Source organism: Eublepharis macularius, chromosome 1, assembly GCF_028583425.1.
Source record: "Eublepharis macularius isolate TG4126 chromosome 1, MPM_Emac_v1.0, whole genome shotgun sequence".
In the NCBI taxonomy this organism is placed as follows: domain Eukaryota; kingdom Metazoa; phylum Chordata; class Lepidosauria; order Squamata; family Eublepharidae; genus Eublepharis; species Eublepharis macularius.
In genome coordinates, this window is record NC_072790.1 from 240,970,584 (window position 1) to 240,994,748 (window position 24,165).

Genomic DNA, 24,165 nt, shown 5'->3' on the forward strand with positions numbered 1-24,165 from the left:
TGGCAACCCTATGCCCAGCAATAGTGTGAGTGGCTGAAAATGTCAATGCCAGGTGTGAATTTGCTGCAAGGACTGCCATTTTGCCCATGACATCAGTAGCAGGCCACTGATGGAGTCCGCTCTGAACTGCAGGTGGGGTTGCCATCCTCCAGGTGGTGCCTGGAGTTCTCCCAGTATTACAACTGAGATCCAGAGTACAGAGATCAGTTCCTCTGGGGAAAATGGCAACTTTGCAGGGTAGACTCAATGGCATTACATTCTCGCTGAGCGTCTTCCCTTTTCCAAACTCCTCCCTCCCCAGACTCCATCCCCAAATATCCCAGCATTTCCCAGCTTGGAACTGGGTATAGGGTGATGCTTTCTAATATATATCTCAGGAAAAGATGCAACAACCTGTTTGCTTTTCAGTCGCTGCTAGAGCGAGGAAATTGAATCCATATATTGGAGGCTGAGATCATCTTTTTATTTTTATTTATTCAATTCTTATGCCGCTTCTTTTCAGTTAAGATCCTTAGTTAGGAAATCAGTGATGTGATGTACTGGAAGGGGTGGATCCAGAACTAGTGAGTGGGAAGAAGGGCATTTATTTTTGCAAGTCCTGGTGTTTCATTTGCAGGCTGCCAGAAGTCAGGGGATGCTGGCTAGGACTGCCTTTTTTGTGTGCAAAAGGGGTTGGGAGCAAGAGCAGATGACAGAGCTGATTATACAGAATCTGGGCAGGAAAACAAGCAGCCTGGGACAGAGTTAAGAGCAACCAATGAAGGTGCAGAGCGGAGGGCCTGGCTTACACGCGGCATCCAATCGGCCCTTTTCCAGAGGACCAAATTCAGGCTCCACCCATGCCTATAATAGCAGGCTGCAACTGAGCTCTCACTTCTCTTCCTTCTCCAGGCACTCAACATCTGCCCCCTGCTTGCTTTCTTGGTAAGTCCGTTTCACAACTTTGCCTTCTTTCCACATTGCCCAGAAGGGTGACCCTTATGCTCCACGTTGCTTTTAAACTTCTCAGACCACTTTCTTCACAGAGAGGGGTCTAGGGTTGCCAACAGGCCTGGAGAAAAAAGATTTTTTTTTTGATATCGAAATTTTATTTAAAAAGAAAAGATATAGCAATAGAAAGTGCATAAAAACTTTTCCAAGCGCGACATTTGAAATTAAACCAATAGAAAGATACAATTGGAATATATAATAACAAAACGTTCAGTGCAATTCTAAGGAGAGTTACTCCAGTCTAAGCCCATTGATTTCAATGGGTTTAGACTGCAGTAAGTGGCTTAGGATTGCAGAGTTAATTGTGTAATAGTTCTCCTTCCCTCTCCTTGGTTACTTATACAAACTTTAATAGCAACTATTTTAGTTAATCATTTCCCTGTGTTTTATCTTCTTATCTTTGTATTGAGTTACCTTAATTAATCTGAATTTTAGCCTAGATAGTCAAAGAAATCCTTCCATTTCCCCCAAAATTCAGGGAGACCATTTTCGTTGTATGGTGACAGCAGCAAGAGTGCTATATGCAGCAAAATGGAAGGCAGGTATGTGCCCTATGCACCAATGGCTAAATTAACTAATTACGTACATAATAGACAGACAGCTGAATTTTGAGAAAAAAGAATTTTGAGGCTTTTCTTTAGCCTTAAAGTGCGGGTATGGGCAGCTCAAGCTTTCTGAGACACGGTGATAAATAACATCACCAGACCAATGGAATCTCATTAAGCCATACTTAAAGGGGCAGGGCAGTTCTTCCAGGCAGTTGGCAACCCTGAACGGTCCTTGTTTCACAGGCTGGACTTTTTACCTCCCCAGAAAAGGTGAAAAAAACTTCTCTTCTTGATTGTTCTTTGCCTTTTCTCCTTCCTCTAAGAGGCTTGACCGAATTCAGCTGAGAAATTGTAACACACCTATGTGTGGAGCATGTGCAGAGTTCTCCCGGCTGAGGAATGGGAAGCAGAGAGAGACTTTCCACTGAGAAGTTGTGGGGAAAGGCTGTAGGATTTTTCTTCCCTGGCTCGACTGATTTCTCCTGCGGCAATGTGGGGTTTCTTTCCCACCCTGCCTCATCGCAGCAGGCAGGGAGGGAGTGATGGTTTGGGGCAGGGGTAAAAACAGGAAAAGCAAGGAGATGGCTTGTCTGTTGCCCCGAGCAAGACTGCCAGGATACAAGGAGGCTGTGGGTGGGGAAGGGGTGGAGGGACTGTGGAAGGGTGCGGTTGTCCTGAGGCACAACGCTTCGTAGTCCTTTGCTTGCAAAAGTTCGTTTTGCGGTGCCAAAAACTTCCGACTCTCTCCTGACACCTGGTGGAAATGTCTGATATTGAGCGAAGATTTGCAGCTGGGGTGTGGGAGGGGGAACTGTGTGTTTGCATTTGTGTGTGTGTGTGTGAGTGTGCTTACCATTTTCTGGCACAGTTTCTGTAGCTGTAAGAATTGCCCGAGATCTTCCCTCTGCTGAGGAATCTTGGGGCAGGCAAAACCCACCCCTAAACCTCCACCAGTTATAACTTTTGCCTGTTTGGCAAAAAATAGCATTGCCAACATCCAGGGGGCCCCTGGAGATTTTCCAGTATTACAAGTGATCTCCAGGCCACAGAGATCAGTTCCCCTGGAGCAAATGTTTACTTTGTGGACTTTATGGTATTACACCCTGCTGAGGTGCCTCCTCTCCCTAGGCTCCGTTCTTATTTCTCCTGAAATTTTCTAACCCAAAGCTGGAAATCCTAGTTAAATGCTCATAAGAATAATAACAACATTTGATTTATATACCACCCTTCAGGCGCACTTAGATCCTAGCCTGAGCTGTAACCGTCCCACCATATTGATATAACACTTGATTTATATACCGCCCTTCAGGATGAATTAACGCTCACTCAGAGCGGTTTACAAAGTATGTCATTATTATCCCCACAACAACAAGGCACCCTGTGAGGTGGGTAGGGCTAAGAGAACTCTGAGAGAGCTGTGACTGACCCAAAGCCACCCAGCTGGCTTCAAGCGGAGTAGGGAATCAAACCCGGTTCTCCAGATTAGAGTCCCGCGCTCTTAACCACTACACCAAACTGGCTCAGGAGCTCTGAAAGACACAGAGAATTAAGGGGTGGGGGGAAATCATGCCTCTTCCAGGGTGGCTGCTGGTGCCACCACAGGACACAATTGGTTTCCCAGGCCACTGATCCTAATGCAGTAAGTACAAGAGGGGGGCATGCAAGCAAGAAGAGTGGCTGGGCCTCCTCTTTCGTCTTCTCATCAGTACCCTGGAAAAAGGGATCCCATTCCCCTGGTGGGGGTGGGGGATCTCCCGCTTTCACCCTCCACCCCCTGCCACTACTCACCTGGCTGGTGAGGGAGAAGGGCGTGGGAACAGGCCTCCTGGGCGTGCTTCTCGGGTGATGCAATAACGTCACTTCTGGAAGTGATATTGTGCTGCCCAGAGAGCATGTGCTTGCTTTGCAGTGGGCCGATTTGGACCCCAAACAGACTGAATTGGGCCCATTTGAGGCACAAATTGGCCCGTTGCAAAGCACATGCGTGCTCCTGCACCCGCACAATGATGTCACCCGGAAGTGATGTCACCCGGAAGTGATGTCATTGCGCGAGTGCAGGCCAACCTGTGCTTCATGCGTGCAAGTAGAGCATGCTGGGGCCAAGCTAACGGTAAGCTTCCTGCTGGGATGGTAAAGGGACTTTGCAACCCTATGATACCTTCCCTATAATTTGATCCTATTTTTCATTGAACTAGCTCTGAGTCCACTCAGAATTTTGTCCCAGGTTCAATCCTTGACTTTTTCAATTAAAGGATTCTCAATGAATTAAAGGAACCTTCCGGAAACTCTGCTGTTCCCAGGCACTGCCCCCAAATCTCTAGGAATCCCCCAAACCAAAGTTGGCAACCTTAAGTTTGGAGTGATTGCCATGGAGGCATCTCAAGTCATCTTTTGCTAACTCAGGAGCATGACTACCGTCAGTACTAGTAACTCAGAAGGGTATTTTTTTTTCCATTCTGTTTCCTGCGCATTCCATCTTTCCTTCTTTTCATAGTTTTGAATGGGCTGACTCTGGAGTAAATTTCCATTGAAACCAAGGCTGCCTCCACATGTGGGTAGGAAAATGCAGCAGCAAGCCGAGCGAGAGCAGATAGGAACAGCACCTGCATGCCCTGTCCCTACTCCATTTATTGCTGCTGCTGCCCCCTTCCTCTCCCGGTTTCCCTCCATCACGTCAGTGCAAAACCACAAGCATGACACTTGAGTTGCCAACTCTATGTTGGGAAATTGCTGGAGAGTTGGGAGCAGAGCTTGGAGAGGGCGGGGTTTGGGGAGAGGAGAGAGATAATGCCACAGAGTCCACCCTCCAAAGCAGCTATTTCCTCCAAGGAAAACTCATCTCTGTAGTCTGAGATCAGTTGTAATTCCAGAAACTTTCCAGGCTCCACCTGGAGATTGGCAACTCTACATAATACAGATGGCACCTATCCCTCCAGGCGCCCAGCACCACTAGCTTCCCTTTCCCAGCTGATCCCCTCTGTCTAGCTATAGCATGGCTCAGAAGGGAAAAGAAAAAAAATCCCTCTAAAAGGACAACAAGGAGGTAGCGCGGGGAGGGAATGCAGAGCTTAGCTCTGCCATTTTGAAGGTGGAGCTTAGCCCTGCCACCTCCTTGTATCAGCTGCAGGTGGAGTATTTGCATGCTGCAGCCACCCAGCAATTCTTTCTTCGAACTGGATCAAAGGAAGCTTTCCGTTAATCCAGTTTCAAGGAGAAGGGAAGCCAGGGAGTCCTGGGAATGCTCAGATTTAAATAAGCTCTTCCTGTGTCCCATGCGGGAGGTAATCCCCGTGCGGAAACAGCCTAAGATAACTTTCTTCCTCTAAACCCTGTAAGAATGTGGCTTTAATTTGAGAACCTCTTGGGGACGGAAACCAGTACTGTCGTGGTAATCGTATGGAAGTAACGTGGGGCAGAATGTTGGTTCTACATGCAGATAGTTCTGGATTTGGTTCTTGGCGGCAGGGCTCATTTTGAGGGGGAATGCACAGGAATGCAGTTTCGGCAGTTCCCCAAAGAGGTCACGACAGGTGGCCCCGCTCACCTGACTCTCAGCCATTTTGGGCCCCTTTCGGCCTGGATTGGGGCCGAAACGGCCCAGATCGGGCATCTGATGGGTGGTGGATCACTCTCCCGCTCAGCAGCGGCTTGATCCTGACCATTTTGGGCCCCTTTTTGGCCATTTCCAGCCCCCTTTTGCCATTTTGGGCCCAATTTCAGCCCTGAATGGCCAGGATTGGGTCCAAAAAAGCCAGGATAGGTGATGTCAGGGGGTGTGGCATATGCAAATCAGTTATGCCAATGACACACTTCTGGTGATGGCAAGGGGGCGTGGTATATGCTAATGAGTTATGCTAATGAGTCCCTCCAGCCCTTTTTCTGCAAAATGACCCCTGGCACAAGGTACTGAGAAAGAGACCGTGGAGAGTGGTAGCCATACAGAACTGTAGTCTGTTTAAGAAGCTTTATAGATTCTCCATCATTTCGTTTCTGAAGATTGGCTCAGGGAGACAAAGTGAGTCATAGAAGAAGATGGCAAAAACAAAGGCAGGCAGGATCGATTCCACATTTCTTTCCCATCCTTCTTGTTTACTGTACACTCGCAGAAGTTCCACCCAGTGCTGTTTGCAAAGGGCTGCAACCTGAGCCTACCGTTGTTCCTTTCTGGGGGAAGTAAACAGTGTAATCCCGCTAACAGAGGCTTCTGTTGTTCTCTTAAGCAGCCAGCAGGAAGCCGCCAGTCAGCCATCATATGGAAGAAAAAAAGAACTTGTTCTTACTTTGAAAGTTTGCTGAGAAGAACAAATAAACTCCTTTTCCATGTGTGTTTTTCTCTCTGAATCTCTGTCTAACCGTTGGACACCCGTCGGTGTCGGATTCAGAATGCACCCACAACACAAAAACTGTACGATCGCATTTAATCCAGGGTCCGATTTCCAGCTGTGGCTAGCCAGGCCTTTCTGGGAAACTCTTAAGCAGTGCAGGAAGGAAAGAGTTGTGTGATTCAGAGGTACACTGCCTGTGAATGTGGAGGCTCCATTTAGCTCTCTGGTCTAATAGTCATCGATTACACTCACGCCTCCCATCTCTGTGAATTTGTTAATCCTGTTTTAGAGTTATCTAAACCAATATCTGATATCCCATCTTGTGGATGTCAGAAATTAAACTCTGCATTAAGGAGTATATTCTTTAGCCTGGCCTGAACCTTATGCTAATCCCTCCCTCCCCTCAGACCTGACTGTTATGGGAGGAGAAACAAAAATCTCTTCCCACTTTCTCCAAACTATGAATCACTTCACAGATGGTTGTCGTGGGTTTTCCGGGCTGTATTGCCGTGGTCTTGGCATTGTAGTTCCTGACGTTTTGCCAGCAGCTGTGGCTTCACAGAACTCTGTTAGAATCATAGAGGCGGAAGGGGCATCAAACGTCATCCAGTCCAACCCCCTGCACAATGCCAGAAATTCACAGCAACCATCCCCTTTCCCAGTGACCCCTGCTCTATGTCCGGAGGAAACTGTAAAGCTCAAGACAACTCGGAGGTAGTAATATTACTGCAATATGAAATATGAATTATGTTAAATGTAATAAAGTGCTAAGTGCAACCGTGTTGTGTCACAATCAATTAAAGCAATATCATAAATATTTCATATACCACATCTCATGAACAACATTCAAAAAAATCTCACTTGGTGTGAGATTCAGCTCGAGGTCGTTCTCTATTCGACTGACTCCTGGTGGTCCTCAAAATAAGAGTTCCAGTTCCAGGTTGCCTGCCATTGTCATTGCCTCTTCATATGTACTATGGACTCTTCACCGGTTGTACTACTGCCTGTATAGACACTGTATGAACTACTGTCTGAGTAGACACTGTATGAATTACATAGACGGCTATATTGCTGCTAGCTCTGTGTATCTTCACCATTTTTGAATGTTGTTCATGAGATGTGGTATATGAAATATTTATGACAAGCATTGCTGCCTTCTCCATGCCTGACTTCGGCCTGGGATTCCTGCCATGGTACACTCTCTGGAAGTCTGGTTGCCTCATCTGGGCTTCCCTCCACAGCAGCACCCTCTGGTGGCACACCAGGGTAGGAAGTGAGTTGTCTTGAATTTGCTTAGCCTTTTATATAGTAGGATGGATATTGCTTTAATTGATTGTGACACAACACGGTTGCACTTAGCACTTTATTAAATTTAACATAATTCATATTTCATATTGCAGTAATATTACTACCTCCGAGTTGTCTTGAGCTTTACAGTTTGTATATCGGAGGGACCCCCTTTAGTTAGTTACTATGTCCAGAGGAAGGCAAAAAAAAAACCCCTCCAGAATTCCTGGCCAATTTGGCCTGGAGGAAAATTCCTTCCTTACCACAAAGTGGCAACTGGCATTTCATTGGGCATATAAGAAAGGGCCACAAGAGCCAAGCCAAGCACCGGCTTCTCCCTTCCTCCCCCCCTGTCATGATCTGTCTAAGTTCATACTGAGTTCTAAAATCAGCATTGCTGTCCGGTGGCCATCTAGCCTCTGCTTAAAAAACTCAAAATAAGGACAGCCCACCACCTCCCGAAAAGCCTGTTCCACTGAGGGACTGCTCTCACTGCCAGGAAGTTTTCCCTAATGTTTAGCCCCAAACTCCTTTGCTTTACTCCATTGTTTCTGGTCTGACCCTCTGGGGCAACCAAAACTAACTCTTGCTCGATCCTTCATGCAACAGCCCTTCAAATACTTGAAAAGGGGTGTAAACAGACCCAGCTCTTTCAGCCTTTCCTCATAGGACCCCTCACCATCTTTGTTGCCCCCCTTTAGACACATTCCAGCCTGTCAACATCTTCCTTAAACTGTGATGCCCAAACTGAACACAGTACTGCAAGTAAGGTCAAACCAGAACAAAGTGTTACCATTCTATCTTATACCATTCTATCTTTGTCGCCTAAACTTCAAAATATTTATTTTAAAATTTATTTTTACTTCACTCATACCCCACTTTTCTCCTGAATGGGGACCCAAACTGGCTTACATTGTTCTCCTCGCCTCCATGTTTTCCTCACAACAGCCCTGTGAGGTAGGTTGGGCTGAGAGTGTATGACCGGCCCAAGGTCACCCAGCAAGCTTCCTTGGCCAAGTGGGGAATCGATCCTGGGTCATATACCTCACTGTCTCTCACCAGCAGGATACCTTTCCCCGCTAAGTTGGTTCATGACTAAATGCACACATGATTTTGATTAAACAGAGAACCCAAACCAGCATGGGTTGTGTATGGAAATGTTTGCGGTTGATGTAAGGTTAGGAATTTTGTCCAAGAAAAACTGCCCAGTCCTAGACAGGTGGGAGGGACCCAGAAGCAAAACTGAAACCAGCATACTGAATGCTGCCAGATGTTAGCTGTGCTATTCAAGGACTGGACAGTCGTGAAACCACAGAGTTCAAATGATACAGCTAGGTTTCAAAACAGCTGCTACGGGCAAGATAGCCAAGCCACTGCTGTTACAGAAAACCATACTTAAAAAAAAAACCTTTTTCTCCCCAGGAGAAAAAGTTGTAGTCATATTGGTCCACGTACAATACAAAAACCGAGAAAAAAAATCCGTCTCATGCTGCTGAGTCACAACCCTCCCTCCATCGTACAAATGGATAAGTGAAGGATGTGGGTAGAAAAGCTTGCAGTGCATAGAGTTTCATCCCAAAGGCTTGATATTATTTATTTATTTATTTATTTATTTATTTATTTATTTATTTTATTCAATTTATACCCCGCCCTCCCCACAGATGGGCTCAGGGCGGCTAACAACATTCAAAAAAATACATTAAAAGTCACAAAAACATAAAAATCAATAATAATTTTTTAAAAGTCATTAAAATAGTCCAGGAGCAGGCTATTTAAACAAATATTGGGAGTCCGTATACGGGCATAGCAGATGGCCAAGGGCAGCCCCAGAAGAAGTGGTGGCCTTAGATGGAAGGAGGATACCCGCTGGCACTCAGCTGAAGGTCTGGCGGAACATCTCGATTTTACAGGCCCTGCGAAACTGTAACAGGTCCCGCAGGTCCCAGATCTCCAGTGGGAGAGCGTTGCACCAGGCCGGGGCCAGGGCAGAAAAAGCCCTGGCCCTGGTTGAGGCCAGACGGATGTCCTTTGGGCCGGGGACCACCAGGAGTTGCTTGTCTGCAGAGTGCAACACCCTGCAGGGGACAAAATGGAAGAGGCGGTCCCGCAGGCATGCAGGTCCCAGGGGGTTTTGTTTGGCTATACCCTCCAACCATGTTCCTTGCCTATGGACTGAATGCAAGGAGGACGCCCTGTGATGAGTTGGAATTACAGAGTGCCACAAGCTCTGGTAGGGAAAAGACCACAGCTGGCTTTAGTGCCAGGTTCTCTTCTAATTCTCTTTTCCTAAACTTTGGGCAGTAGAGAGAAAGGTCCATTGTTTGATTCTGCTTTAAGAGCAAGGCTGTCAGAATATAGAAATCTTTTTTAAGATTGCAAGGGCGTAGGAGGTTGCGAAATTGTTAGGGTAAAGACAGACTTTTTTTTTTTTAAAAAAAGGGATACCATTGCTTTTGCAGTTCAGTTGGGCTGTTTGACTTCTTCTTAGTGCTTATTAGAGATGGGCACAAACCAAAATATGAACCAGAGTTCATCACGAACCGAGCCGGTTCGAGGTTCGCGAACTGGCAGTTCATCAGAGCCCATTTCTGACGAACTGCCACGAACTTTAGGCCGATTCGTTTGGTTCATTTTTCAGTTCGTCACTGTAGTAGCCTGGTGCTGATTAATCAGTTTCCTAGGCAATGGAGGGAGGGGCTTTCTGCTGCCCAAGAAGTGACTTTTTCATGAACCAAATGAACTAGTTTGCAAACCGGGGCAAGTTCATGGAAGTTCATGGTTTGTGAACTGCAATGAACCACAAACCACGCAGTTCAGTATTTTCCAGGTTTGTGCCCATTTCTAGTGCTTATGCATCCATTCATTGGCAGATTCTTTCACCATTTAAGAAAAACACTGCCAACATTTTCCCAAACAGTTGAAAAAGCCATTTTACATATTGCAGGAACGAAATGAGTTGGTGGTATTATGGATACTAGCCAATAGGCGGGCCTCTTTTTATAGTTAAAAAGAATCGTGTCGAACCTCTGCAGAATGGGTTCTTCAGAAGTTGCCCAGGGAAAGTGGAGTTGGCAATGGGTTTTTTTCGCTCTCTGGATGATAAGGAATTCTGTATGATGGTGAGCATTTGAAGCAGTTTAAATTGGACTCAGGATAACCAAGTTATTTGTGAGTTGAGATATTATTGTGACTAGAGATCAAAGCCTTCCCCTACAACTGTAAAACTGAATCTGCCTGCACTGAGTTTCTAAGAAGCCTCTTTGTCCTTCCCCAGATCAACTTCCAACTTGAACTTTCAAGATGGCATGCCCCCTGGACCAAGCTATCTGCCTCTTGGTTGCTACTTTTCACAAATATTCAGGCAAAGAGGGTGACAAGAACACTCTGAGCAAGAAGGAGTTGAAGGAACTGATCCAGAAGGAGTTGACCATTGGACCAGTGAGTGTTGAAGGAAGGAACTGAAAATGATGCAACTTCCTGCTGGCTGCTGTGTGGGCAGGAGAGAAAAATAACAAGTCATACACTTACTTTATATTTAGAAAAGAAATAAGAGTTCTGTATTGTAGGAACTCCATACTCTGATAGGAAAGGAGGAGAGATAGATCCTAACTATCTATCTAATCTAAGGATGGACATGGATGCTAGGGCAAGGCCTGCATCCATACTACCAAGGTGGAGGGAGGAGAGGAGAGAGGTGTTGCCTGGAACAATGCCAGGAAGAGAAGAAGTGAGAGGGAGGAGGTCAAGAGGAGGAAATCCTGAGAGTAGCAATCTATGTATCAAAGGACAGTCAGAGCAGTAAACAGTAAACTGAGTGCCCTGACCTCTCTATCTTTCTAACTCTTTGGTTTGTCCCCCTCTGAAACCTGAGGAAAGGGACAGCACTGAATCCTCCTCTTCCAACAGTTGCCAGGCCAAGCAACCAGTGGGAGGGTTGGGGGCAGAGACAACGTGGGGGAAATCAGGCAGTGACAATGGATAGCTATGGGAAAAACCAGAAGAGCTACCTGCCATCATGTCCTGGTTTCCCCTGGAGGTGAATTGCTGGTGACCCCAGCAGTGTTTAAAATATGCCCCCACTGCTGCTTGGAGTGGCAGCGGGCCACGGAATGCCCCATTCTAACCAGTGGCTTGGGGTATCGTTTTGTTGTACAATTTGTGGCATGATTGCGTAACAAATGTAATATTAGAGAAATGAAAGCCTTTTTTTCTTAAAAAAAACTTTCTCGGGTCATAATGTGATATAATAGGCAAATAAACCCAATTAATATAATAGACATAATGGGCTGGATCCCATGGAAGAATTTCATGCATGCAATAGTCTAGGAGTTAAAAGATGAGCTAAGATTACTCCACACTGTTTGTCTGCGCTAAGGCATTCTATCCTCACCGTTTTTTGGCTGTATGCATAAGACACAGCACAAGGCATTTCTTCTGTTAGTTTCAGATTGCGAATGGTCTGAAATCCTGTGGACCATAAATTGTATGTTCCATTGTTGCACAGCACACCTGATGTTAAACTGACATAATATTAAAGCTATCTGTGTTGTTGCCAACATTGCACTGCTGGTTAGGCAAAGTGGCATTGGAGTAAGGATATTTTCCTTTCCTTTCTACTGATGCATCATTGGATCCAACCCAATGAACATAAACTTGGGTCGTTTTCACACTTGTTAACATCACACAAAACTCATGGAATGATGGCGTCTTCATGGCACGATTTCTGATGTCACTCCGTCATGATTCCGTTTTTGTGGTATGATGATGTCAGAAACGGTGCCATGAAGACGCCGCCATTCCGTGAGTGTTGCATGATGTCAACGAGTGTGAAAATGGCCTTGAGCTTTTGAAAGGGAAAGAAATGACAGCAAATTGCACAGCTTTACCTGAATGTGAATAAAATAAAAATGAATAAAATAAAGAACATTGTTACTTGCTGTTTGTGGATGTCAAAGTTGCTGATGGACTTTCCGTGTGCGCGTGTTCTTGTTTCTGTTCTAGAAACTGCATGAAGAAGAGATTCAAAACCTGATGGCAGATCTGGATCGCAACAAAGATAAGGAGGTGAACTTCCAGGAATATGTGACCTTTTTAGGCGCCTTGGCAATGATTTACAATGAGGCTTTGTGTTCCTCATCTTAAGTGAGCCCAACTGTACCAAGGGGGTGTGGCCTTGATGAAAAGGAAGTGTCTCTGTAAGCATTTTTGTGTCCAATAAAAATTGAATTTTGTAATGTTGGGATGGAGTATGTGACTTGTATTCTTTTGGGGACAGAGGAGGGATTCAGAGAAGGATTTTTGCGCATTTTCACTATGGTTGCCCGGTGGGGAAATGGGGATCAGGGGTGGAAACATGACATAGGGTAACTCTAGGAATTTCCAGAAGCTCTATGGTAAAACCATAGCATTTCTGGCAGTTCCTAGAGCTACCTTCTGTCACTTCCTGTTTTCTCCAGAAGTGATATGGCAACCCAAATAATGTTGGTGTTTTTTTTAAAAAAATCCCCTGCTGTTGCAGGCTGGGAATCCCTTATCTTAACTGGGGGACTGGCATGCAATGTCTCTCCTATTTTTCTCCATCACCTGGCATTGAGGTACAGTGCTTCTGTTCATGGAAGTCCCATGTCGCTGTTATGGCTAAAAACCATGAACTTGATAAATCTAGAAATAAAGAGTAGGATTTGAGTCCAGTGTCGCCTTAGAGACCAACAAGCTTTCCGGAGTGTAAGCTCTTGAGAGTCAGTGCTTTTTTCTTCAGACACCACAGGCAACATGAAAATTGTGTTGGTCTCTAAGGTGCCACGGATTCAAATCCTGCTGTTTGACAGAAGGCCACCACAGCTACCTACCTAACTATCCAGAAATAAAGAGATGTCTAGTCCGGCATCCTGTTTCCAACAGGGGCAGCTCAGGTGCTTCTGCAAAGTTTCCAAGCAGGTCATGAAGACAAAAGCCCTCCCCATTTGTTGTGAGTACCCTGCCTCTGAATATGGAGGTTCTGCTTAGCTATCCCAGATAACAGCCATCAAAGTCTCCTCCTCCATGAACTGAGAAACTCATAGGAGTTAATACTCTACCATACAACATACTGGAGATCTCCAGGCCTCATCTGGAGGTTAGTAACCCTAATTCTCTCCAGGACTGATTCACCACCCAAGCAACCCCAGCTTTAGCTAGGAGTGGTACAGCCTTTTGATGGTAGGACACAGATGGAAATTAGAGGACTCGCCTGTGCCTGTTGCCACAAGTAGCATCTCCTGAAATCATTGTTCTCACCATGGCTGATTACATGAAGTGACGCAGTGTAGGAGATGTCCTTGGTACTTGTTTGGGGTAGCAAAATCTCTTGAAGCATCCCCGGTTTTTACTTGGAACAAAACTACCGCTCTTCCGCCACCCGTTCATGAAATTCAATCAAATTATTACTGGTAAAAACAGATGCGAGTCAGTTCTATGTGAGTAATATAAAAATGGAATAAAAAAGAAATAACATTGAAAAGGGTGTGCGCACGCATGCATGTGCGTTAACATACAACAAATCCCCCCAATCAGAAAAGCCAAAACAATCAAGAAAAAAGGTAAATAGGTGAAAATACAAACTTGCCTTTGCAAAATGTACTAAACTTTACAGATGTCCTTGAATACAGTGGTGAGCAGAAGGTCAGTTGGGGGTGACCAGTCACTTTTCAAGCAGGCAAAAGTAGACATGGGCACGAACGGTAAAAAAAACGAACATGCTGTTCGTTGTTCGTTGTTCGTTGCCGACGACAAACAAACAGACGAACAGTAACGAACATGTCCCATTAATGAACATGTTTGGTGTTCGTTGTTCGTGGGGGCCAGAATGGCCCCTGTTGGACTTAGAGAGACCATATTCACAGGGAGAGTTCAGCAGGCTTTTCTCCAGCCATCTCCCAAGTTTGGTTAAGATTGCAATACGGATCTTGGAGTTATACATTCCCAAATCTGACGCCCCCAAGAAACTCCCTTTCAACACAATTGGAGCCACCAGTTGACTTTGGCCCCATATACAAGTGGTGGACTCGAAACTTGGCCCCATGTGCCCGCCTGCCAGGCCTCCGAGAGGCTACTTTCCAACAAGGTATAATGGTGGGTGATGTTAGAGGCCTCCGGGCCTGGCGGGCTGTGGGAGGTGGTGGTGGGCTGCCTCCCCTCTAGGTGATGGGGTGTGTGGCCACTCGCTGGTGGCACACCCCATGTGCCCACCCACCAGGCCTCCCAGAAACAACTTTCCACCAAGGTATAATGGTGGGTGATGTCGGCGGCTGCTGGGCCTAGTGGGCTGGGGGAGGCAGTGGTGGGCCAGCTCCCCTCTAGAGGGTGGGGAGTTTGGCTGCTAGCTGGCAGCACCCCCATGGGTGCACCCATTAGTCCTCCCAGAGGCTACTTTCCATCAAGTTATAATGGTGGGTGATGTCAGCGGCCGCCGGGGCTGATGGGCTGGGGGAGGTGGTGGTGGGCTGCCTCCCCTCTAGGGGCAGGGGGTATGGCCACTCGCTGGCAGCACCCCCATGTGCCTGTCCACCTGGACTCCCAGAGGCTACTTTCCGCCAAGGTATAATGATGGGTGATTTCAGCAGCTGCCGGGCCTGGCGAGCTGGGGGGGGGGCGGTGGTGGGCTTCCTCCCCTCTAGGTGGTAAGAAGTGTGGCTGTTTGCCAGCAGCATCCCCCATGTGCCCCATGTGGGGAAGGGTTGTATTGGTTCCATCCAGAGAGGGAGAGATTGAAAAAGGGAATGGGAACTTGTCTGGGAGAGGAGGACAAAGGGTTACCAGCCGTGGAAGCAGCTCTGAGAACTGAGGGGGTCTAGAGCCCGCTGCAGAGGAGCTTGGCCTAGAACCACAGTAGACTTGGGGTGGCTCAGAGCCCAGGTAGGTCCAGGTCCATGGGGGGATACCCAGGTAGGTTGAGGTTGACCTTGATGAAGGTCAACATGTCCACCAGGTCCGGGTACAGATGTGTGCAGTAGGGATGGAGGAGGTCTCCCAGGTGTGAGAACACCCACTTGCTCTGCACACTGGTGGGATAGCAGGACAGGATGTTGGTTGCCACAATGGACAGGTCCGGCCATACAGCAGATTTACTCGTCCAGTACTCAAAGGGGTTGGAAACGGGGGGGGGGGGGCTCAGTGGGCTTTGCAAGGTACTCTCGCACCATAGCTCCTGCTGAGTCCTCCACTGCAAGAGACACACCCACTGTGCTGCGGCCAACCACACAGCCCACCAACGAGGCCCAGAGATCAAGTGGGGCCATTTGGATGGGTCTCCCCTGGTGTGGCTCTCTTCCCCCTCCTCCCCCTCCTCCCCCTCCCCCTCCTCCTCCTTCTCCACTGCCTGTCCCTTGCCCCTGCCCGGTTCCCTCCATCCTGCCTTCTCTTTCTGGAAATGGAGCACTGCTGTGTGGAGCTCCTTTTTTCAGCACTGCATGTGATCCGCCAGCATGGCAATGCTGCCCTTGGTCCAGGGGTCACAGAGGGAGACCAGTTGGCCCAGGCTGGCCTCATAGGAGCACAAGCCTCATGGCACAGAGGATGCAAGCACTCGGTCATCCTCCTGCCTGCATCCTCCTCACAAAGTCCTGGACCCTGGGGATCAGCTCTTTTTTGTGCTCGAGCTCCTTGACCAGGAACTGGTCGAGCCTGTGGATCAGGGAGATGACCTGACCCAGGCTGCCCTCACACGAGCACAAGAGCTCACTGGTCTCCTTAAAGAGCTTCAGCATCCGGGACATCTGGGCAAGGACTCTCCATTCCATGGAGCTCCATCTCAGCTCCTCTCCCCTCCTCAGAACGTCCGTCGATGACAGGATGTCCTGCAACGGGCCCTTTTGCTCTACCAGACGACATATCATGTCATAGGTGGAGTTCCAGCGGGTGGGCAGGTCCTGAAAGAGTTGGTGTTCTGGGTCCCCCCTCCCCCTGCCTCTGGAACAGCTCGTGGGAAGAGTTGATGCTGCGGGAGAAGTGGGAAGCAATGCGGCGGCAGCTGTCCAGCAGATTGCATGTCCACAACATTCCCTCATCCCAGCTGTCCCTTGGCTTGCTCCCCAGCCCAAGCACGTCCCTCATCACCAGGTGCAGCTTGTGCCCCATGCACACCAGGCCCAGGAGGGATGCCTCTTTCAGGGCTGCCAACATGTTGCTTCTGGCATCCGTCACCATGAAGCCACGGACAAACCCGTCCCCCCCAGCCCTTCACTCTCTTAGTGCCGCCTTTATGGTGGTGGTGATGTTCTCAGTATGGGCATCGTCCAGCCCCTGGGCCTGGAGAAGAACTACCCTGTAGCCTGGTGTCAAGCATGGCACCTTTTCCCGGGTGCCAGTTCTTGGCCTGGGGCAGTGGAGGTCCTCTGGTTGCCACCAGTGGGCAGTGATGGCAAGGTAGCCATGATGGCAGCCACTCCAGAGGTTGGCTGTGAAGTGTACTGTATGGCCTTTGGTGGCCGACAGCTCCTGGAGCACCATGTCTCACACAGACTGGTAGAGGGCAGGCAGGACTCAGTGCCCAATGGTGTGCTGTGACAGCATGGAGAACCATGGGGCAAAGTGCTGAAGCAGCCTTTGGAAGCCCATGCCCTCCATGATGGATAGGGGGAATCCTTGCAGCACAATCATCTCTGCCATGACACAAATGCTCGCCTCCTGAGCCCTTGACCTCACCCTTTTCAACGGCACTATCCCTGACCCTGATGGAACAACCTCCCCAAGGGCGGCCTGCCTGACCATTCCTCTCCCACCAGCAGCACCTTTGGGGCAAGGCTTCTTGCTTGGGGTGGATTCCAGTGACCCTCCCACTGATCCTGGCTCAGAGGAGCTGGTAGTCCTCTGTCTCCCCCCCCCCAACAGATGTTTCGCTGGCCAAGGATGGAGACCACAGGCTCAGGTGGTGCATCTTCAGGTGCCTAGTCAGGACTGTCAATGACAGGTGCTTCAGGTCATTGCCCTTGCGCCATCACAGACATGGCACCACACCACACAGGGGTCATTCGGAAGGGCCCGAAAGTGCCTCCATACAGACAGTTTGAACCGTGGTCCACTAACTGTTCAAGGGAAGGAGGACAAAGGGTTACTGGCTGTGCCCTGGAGCTGGCAACGGAAGATGGAGTGAGGAGTGGACTGCAGGCAGGGACAGAACTGGGAGTTTGGGATGGGGATGGGGATGGGATGGATGTTTCATCGAACCCCAACCATTCCTCCATGGATCCCTCACCCTCCTCCTCCTCAAACAGTTTAAAGAGTTCCTCTTCCCCTGGCGGCAAGAGCTCTTCAGATTCCTCCACAGCCCCGACAGGTGATTTTTGGGGAGCGGGAGTCTAATCTGCTCCAGAGCCCAGCCCAGTACTGCTTCCCACAGGGCAACTGGGACAATCTTTGCACGTCCCTGCATGACCACCCTTGGCCCCCGCCCAAAGCCTCATTGTGCCAGCAAACAAGAATTAAGGGGGAAAGAAAAGTAGAGAGCACTGTGAGCCCTCAGCCAAGGTGCCCACTGAGCTTGGCCCCAGGGCCTGACAGCTGCCCTGGAACCAGAGGGAAGGGGATAGATCCCTAGCCCAGCACTCCCAGATACCTGTCTGGATCAGGCACTAATAATCAGGTGAGCCCTCAACCAAGATGCCCACTGAGCTTGGCCCACTGAGGTTCCCACTGGCAGCAGCCCTGGAACCAGAGGGAGGGGGTAGAGTTCTAGCCCAGCACTCCCAGAAACCTGACCAGATCAGACACTAATAATCAGGGTGAGCCCTCAGCCGAGGTGCCCACTGAGCTTGGCCTCAGGGCCTGACAGCAGCCCTGGAACCAGAGGGAGGGGGTAGAGTCCTAGTAGAGCACTCTCAGAAACCTGACCAGATCAGGCACTAATAATTAGGGTGAGCCCTCAGCCGAGGTGCCCACTGAGCTTGGCCCCAGAGCCTGGCAGCAGCCCTGGAACCAGAGGGGATAGATCCCTATCCCACCCACCACACACACAAAAAATCCCAGCTCCAATGTACTCTCCCTGTCTCTCTCCCCAAAGGCTAGCAACAGCTCTGTCCTACTCCACTGCCTGCTGAAACTGGAAAGCCAGAGCTTGGAGCATGCTTCTTTTTATAACCAGAGGTCTCATAGAGAAAAGCAGGAGGTCTGTGGTTGGCAGTCAGAACTGCTTAACAGGGTTTGCAGGGATGAGATTGGAGTGCCCATGACTACAGAATACCACCTCTCCCTCCTCCCTCCCCCCTGGCCTTTGCTGCCATGTAAGCAATTGTAACCAATTTGGGCTCCACAGTTGGAAGGAAGACCTGCCCATCAAGCTAAATTGGGCTTAGATTGGGGTTTCCAGGGCAACAGAAGGAGTGCAGACAAAGTCCAGGCAGTCCCTGCCTCTGTTGCCAAGGAAATTGATTGAAGGTGCCTGACTGTCCGGCTTCACGAACAGCAGACGAAGACAACGAATGAGGCTTGCGAAGACCACTTGTTCGTCTAGAATGGGGTCTCATGAACAGCTTGTCCACGAACCACTGAATGGGCTGTTCGTGGATTTTTTGCATTCGTAATGCTGTTCGTGCCCATGTCTTGTCAAAAGTAGCCCACCTCCTCTAGAGCTGCTGTAATCACTTTAATCCCCAGAGTAAACTATTAAAAATAACTATGAATCTCTTGTTGAATCATGACATGCCACCCCCCACGTCGCCTTTTTTACAGGCTTGTTTCAAATAACCAAAAAGACACCTCTGGCTAAAACACCATTTTAATTTTAAAAAACACACTAAGTAAGAAAAATTTATTAACCAGGTTACACAATTTACTGGCATGATTAATCAAGTCACTTAAATATTTCAATGAGGGTATCCACAGAGGTCTTTAGAAGGTAAAGCTTCCTAGCAAAATGCCATTAGGTATGAAGGGACAAAAAGAAGAATATAAAACATAAAGAGGTCCCAAGCTCCTCAATATATTTTCACAATTTTCACCTGCCTGAAAAGTTATAACTAACCACTGGATAGTTTATCTGTTAGGTAATCGTAAAAAAAAATTCTCCAGATTATGTTTGGGGGGTTACTACTAGTAATTTATTGTAAATGTCCAAAGACCAGGGCGCATTTCGAGGGGGAATGCGCCAGAACGCAGTTCCGGCAGTTCCCCAAAGAGGTCACGTCAGGTGACCCCACCCACCTGATTCTTGGCCATTTTGGGCTCATTTCAGCCTGGATTGGGGCTGAAACTATCTGGATCGGGCCTCTGACGGGTGGTGGATCACTCTCCCACTCAGTAGCAGCCCGATCCTCACCATTTTGAGCCCCTTTTTGGCCATTTTCAGCCTCTTTTTTGCCATTTTGGGCCCAATTTCAGCCCTGAATGGCCAGGATTGGGTCCAAAACAGCCAGGATAGGTGATGTCAGGGGTGTGGCATATGCAAATCAGTTATGCAAATGAACCACTGCTGGTGATGACAAGGGGCATGGCATATGCTAATGAGTTATGCTAATGAATTATGCTAATAAGTTCCTCCAGCTCTTTTTCTACAAAATGACCCCTGCCAAAGACCATTGTAATCTTCAGTGGATTATAATTGGTATAATCCTTGTGCCAGCAGTGGATGTGTTCCTGTGCTTGGTGTGGGGCCAATTCAGCCTGTTTGTAGCCCAAACTGGCCACTGTGAAGCATGGGAGCACGCCTGCCGCCAGCGCAATGATGTCGCTTGAGGAAGTGATGTTGTTGTGCCCTGCTGGGAGCGTGCCTACTGCACACTTGCCTGGGTTGCATGCCAGTTGTGGGCAATTGCTGGGCAGTTTGCCACTTCCTGTCAATTGTCAGTGATTGGCAGGCAATGGAGCAAACTGCTAGGAGATTGCCCGCCACTGGCGGGCAGCTGGGAACCCTAGGCATTGCTCACTTGCAGGGAAAACCTGGAAGCTACATAGGGCAGCTCTAGGAATAGCTAGGAACACTCCAGTTTGACGTAGGATAGCTCTATGGAAGCCCTATGGTTTTACATTGGGTAGAACTCGGTTTTATCATAGAGTTTCCATGATTCCTAGAGCACCCTGTTGCATTTCCCTTTAAGTGATGTAGCGATGTCACGATCATCATGCCCTACCATGTCCCCACCCCCAGTGCTCCTACCTGTTGCCAGGTTTGGCCTGGCAACCCTAGTTCTATCACTCTACAAAAACACAGGTGCTGGGCAACAGGTTTCCAAGCGCAATGACCCATTAATATGGCTGAATAGTAGTGAAAGCAATTCTGAGTTTACGGAATGCAGTATTGAAAGTGATTCTGAGTAGTAATAATACACTTTGTAAACCGCTCTGAGTGGGCGTTAAGTTGTCCTAAAGGGTGGTATATAAATCGAATGTTATTCTTATTAGTGAAAGCAGAATGGATAGTAGAGAAATAGTCGTGAATAGCAGTGAAGGCCCACACCTTTCCAGTCCTAACCTACCTGTTGTCCCTGGCCAACTTTGGAGGGCCTGCTTTGGGTGCCTCTACCATCTGCGGCTAAACAAGTAGTGGTAACCTAAGAAACGACTTTCTTAGTCGTTGGCACCAAAAGGTTGGAACTCCCTCTCCAGAGAGAGGCGTCTGCCCCCCTCTACTGCTGTCTTCTGCCACTGAGTGAAAACTTTTTGTTTTGTTTGGCATACTACCAATAACTGCTATCAGCCCTCCTCCCTATTCTTTGTGTTGTGTCTTTGTGTATGTGTTTTACTGAGTTATTTTTTATTATTTTACATGTTGTTTTAAATTTTTAAAGGTTTTAATCTTCTCCACTTTGGGGATCCTATTTGGGTAGAAAGGTGGCATAGAAATGTTTTGAAATAAATAAAACAACTTTTGTGTTCATGGCTCCCGGTCATTTACCTCTCTTGTAGTATATTAGCTTGTCAGGCCTTTGTACAGCATAGATTGCTCCCTTAGAGCTGTACTTCACAAAATGCCTGATTTGGTAGCTCTTGGCATTTGTAGCGTTTTTGAAAGACTGAATTCTCATAAATATTGCTCTAATAGTTTACTAGCTTAAAGACATCAACAGAAGCAAAGACACCAGCACTGAAGGCAGGTGAAAGGAAAAGATATACAGCAACCTATGGGAAAAAAAAGAATAACAGGCATATTCCTAGAGCCATACTATTGACTCACAGTCTTCTTTGTGATAGAAACACTTCTTCATTTGCGATGGAAGAAAAACATGAATTATCTTCATTGATGCATTACTGCTGTGCAACACTAGAGGGCAAGAGAGGACTGATTTTTAAGGCCTCCATGGCAACTTCTTACAATTGCCGTCTGATGGGTAGATTCATTGGTAGGTGGCACAATCGGCTGTCTGAGAAAGCAGAATTCGTAGGCTTGCAAGCTCCTTGTTTGGAGCAGGGAATTCTCTGCTCCTGGCACTCCTTTCCTGCTGATGCTTGAGGCTGTAGCAGGAATTTTTTTTTAAAATCATCAATTAGATGAAAAAAAAAAATCAAAATTGAACCTGGACAAGATGGAAGTGATGCTGGTTGGAAAAGCAGAGCTCTTGAAGGACATTGAGCTTCCGACCTTTGATGGGGCTCTATTGACCCCGGCTGGCTCAGTTTCGAGCCTAGGGGTTATACTAGACCCAACACTGCTGCTAGAGAAGCTAGTAAATGCAGCTGCAAAAAAAAAAAAAGCCTTCTCACAATTCAGTCTAGCCCGGAAGATGGCACAGCTGATCTAGCCACCTGGATTGATGTCACAGTACCCCCGAGACTAAACTAATGTGATGCATTCTACATAGGTCTCCCTCAAAGTCAACTTGGAGACTCCAGCGGGTGCAGAATGCTGCAGCTCATTCACTCTTATGAGCTAGAGGGAACAGGCATATCAGTCCCATTCTGCAGTCACTCCATTGGCTTCCCATCAGTTACTGGGCTCAATTCAAGGTCATGGCTATCACATTCAAAGCCCTTCATCACCTTGGGCCCTCTGATCTGTGCACCTTGGGACCTCTTCCCCTATGTTCCAACATTGCGGCTTCGATCAGCCGAACAGGGCCTTCTGCAGAGACCACCCTGCAGTTGGGCAAAATCAAGAGCTGCTCCTACATGTGTTTTCTCTGAGGAACCCCCACCTTATGGAACGGCCTGCCTGAGTTGGTCAGGAAAGTTCCCACTCTCCTGGCTTTCTATAAACTATGCAAAACAGAAATATCCAGGAGGGCCTTCAACCCAGATTACAGAACTGTGTCATCATAAGAAATAGCTCAGAGAAATGCCTTGGTTGAGGAAGCGGATTAAATGCTATGGTATTGGATACTATCTGCTGATATACATATGCACCTACTAGGGAGTTTCCATGCTGCTAAACATGCCATGGAAATTAGTTATGCTTTGTTTCAGATAGATTTTATCTCTGTGCTTGGCTATAAGCTTGTTTAAAATTTTTCTGCTACCATTCCCTGTTGTATTTGTTTCCCTGAATGCCGTAACCGTTGTTCCTTATTGTACTTTGCTCAGTGAATGTCCTAGCTGTTGATTATGTTGTGTTTTCACTCACACTGTGTAATCCACCTTGGATCTCAGTGAGAAAGGCAGACTATAAGCAACAACAACAACAACTTCTGAGGAAAACCTGGAAGTGATTCCAGTCCTCTCTAGGAATCACCAGAAACTCTAGGGTTTTACAACAGACTTTTTTTTGACAATTCCTAGAGAGGCATAACAATTCTGGGGTTCCCAGGTTTTCCTGGTAGTGACATCATCCTGTTGCTGATGAACACCCCCATGTCTCTATCCCGGGTTTCAAAGCACTAAGGGCCAAGCTACACATGACGAATGACACTTGAGCAGCAAGTGGATTGAGCGGAGGGCAAGTGAACAGGGAGAAATACACTTGCTGTTCAAGTGTCATTCGTCATGTGTAGCTTGGCCCTAAGATAATTGGGGAAGCAGAAAGGAAACTCAATCACTTTCCCCGTCCCAGATGTGTATGTGGGAACAGCATCTGTTGGTGGTGGGCATCTCTGCCTCACCTTACCATAGATTTCTTTGCTTCAAGCAGGCATCTCTGTGCACTGATCTAAAGACAACATACTGGACAGGTCTTGGAGGACTCAGCCTCAATCCTGGGTAGTAGCTGCTGGGTGCATCGGGTCAGCTTACTAACTCCAGGTTGGGAAATTCCTGGACATTTGAGGGTGGAGCCTGGAGAAGGCAGGTTTTGGAGAGGAGAGGGGGTTTAGAATACTTATTTCATCACAGGCTTTGCCTGTTTTTCCTAGTGGATTGGCTTACCTTACTTTCACATGAATGTCTCGGTAGGGCCGGAGTCCCCAACCTTTTTGAGCCTGTGGGCACATTGGAATTCTGTCACTGTGTGGTGGGCACAACTACAAAATGGCTGCCACAAAATGGCTGCTGCAGGAGGTGGACAAAATGGCTGCCACAGTTTACCTTCAGTCACACACTGAAGATACTTGTGCTGTGGAAGCAATGTTTTTAAAAATCTACACAGCCAATCAACTCTTCAATAGTCAATGAGAAACTATGCTTGGCAAAAGGCCTATCTGGCCACACCCACTTGGGGCGAACCAGGAAAGGTGTCAGCGGGAGCAATGGTGCCCATGGTTAAGTATGTTCCTCCCAGAAGCCCTTCTACTGTCCGAAGTATCGAAAAGTGATGATTAGAGTGTTGGACTTGGCCTGGGAGACCCAAGTTCAAACTTCTGCTCAGCCGTCAGGGTACCTGGGTGTCCATGGGGAAATAGGGAAGGGAGAAGAATGCCAGGCACCTAGCATTTGACAAAAAGCTCTCAACATAACAGGAAATGTGTGGCTTGGTCTGCCAAAGAGCAGATGGAGAAAGATTTAGTGGTGGGACATGACTTGCCAAAACTCATATGCAGTGGACATTTAGTATGGAGCAGGGAAAGGGGGCTGGGACTGGGAAAGCTTTCTAGGAGGAACTACAAGGGGGGTGGTTGTGGAAGTGTGGAGGAAAACGTGACGTGTTCACCACCAGAACAGCTAGAGATGGACCAGAAAGT

At 47.8% G+C, this 24,165-nt stretch overlaps 1 protein-coding gene across 1 annotated transcript; it reads left to right on the forward strand.

The window, feature by feature from the left end:
• The first annotated feature begins 787 nt into the window (after window positions 1-787).
• Window positions 788-12,388, forward strand: S100A6 (S100 calcium binding protein A6). Its single transcript, XM_054995302.1, has 3 exons — window positions 788-924; window positions 10,425-10,588; window positions 12,152-12,388. Exons 2-3 carry the CDS (start codon window positions 10,451-10,453, stop codon window positions 12,290-12,292), a joined length of 279 nt encoding a protein of 92 aa, XP_054851277.1. The 5' UTR covers window positions 788-924; window positions 10,425-10,450; the 3' UTR covers window positions 12,293-12,388.
• The last annotated feature ends 11,777 nt before the right edge of the window (window positions 12,389-24,165 follow it).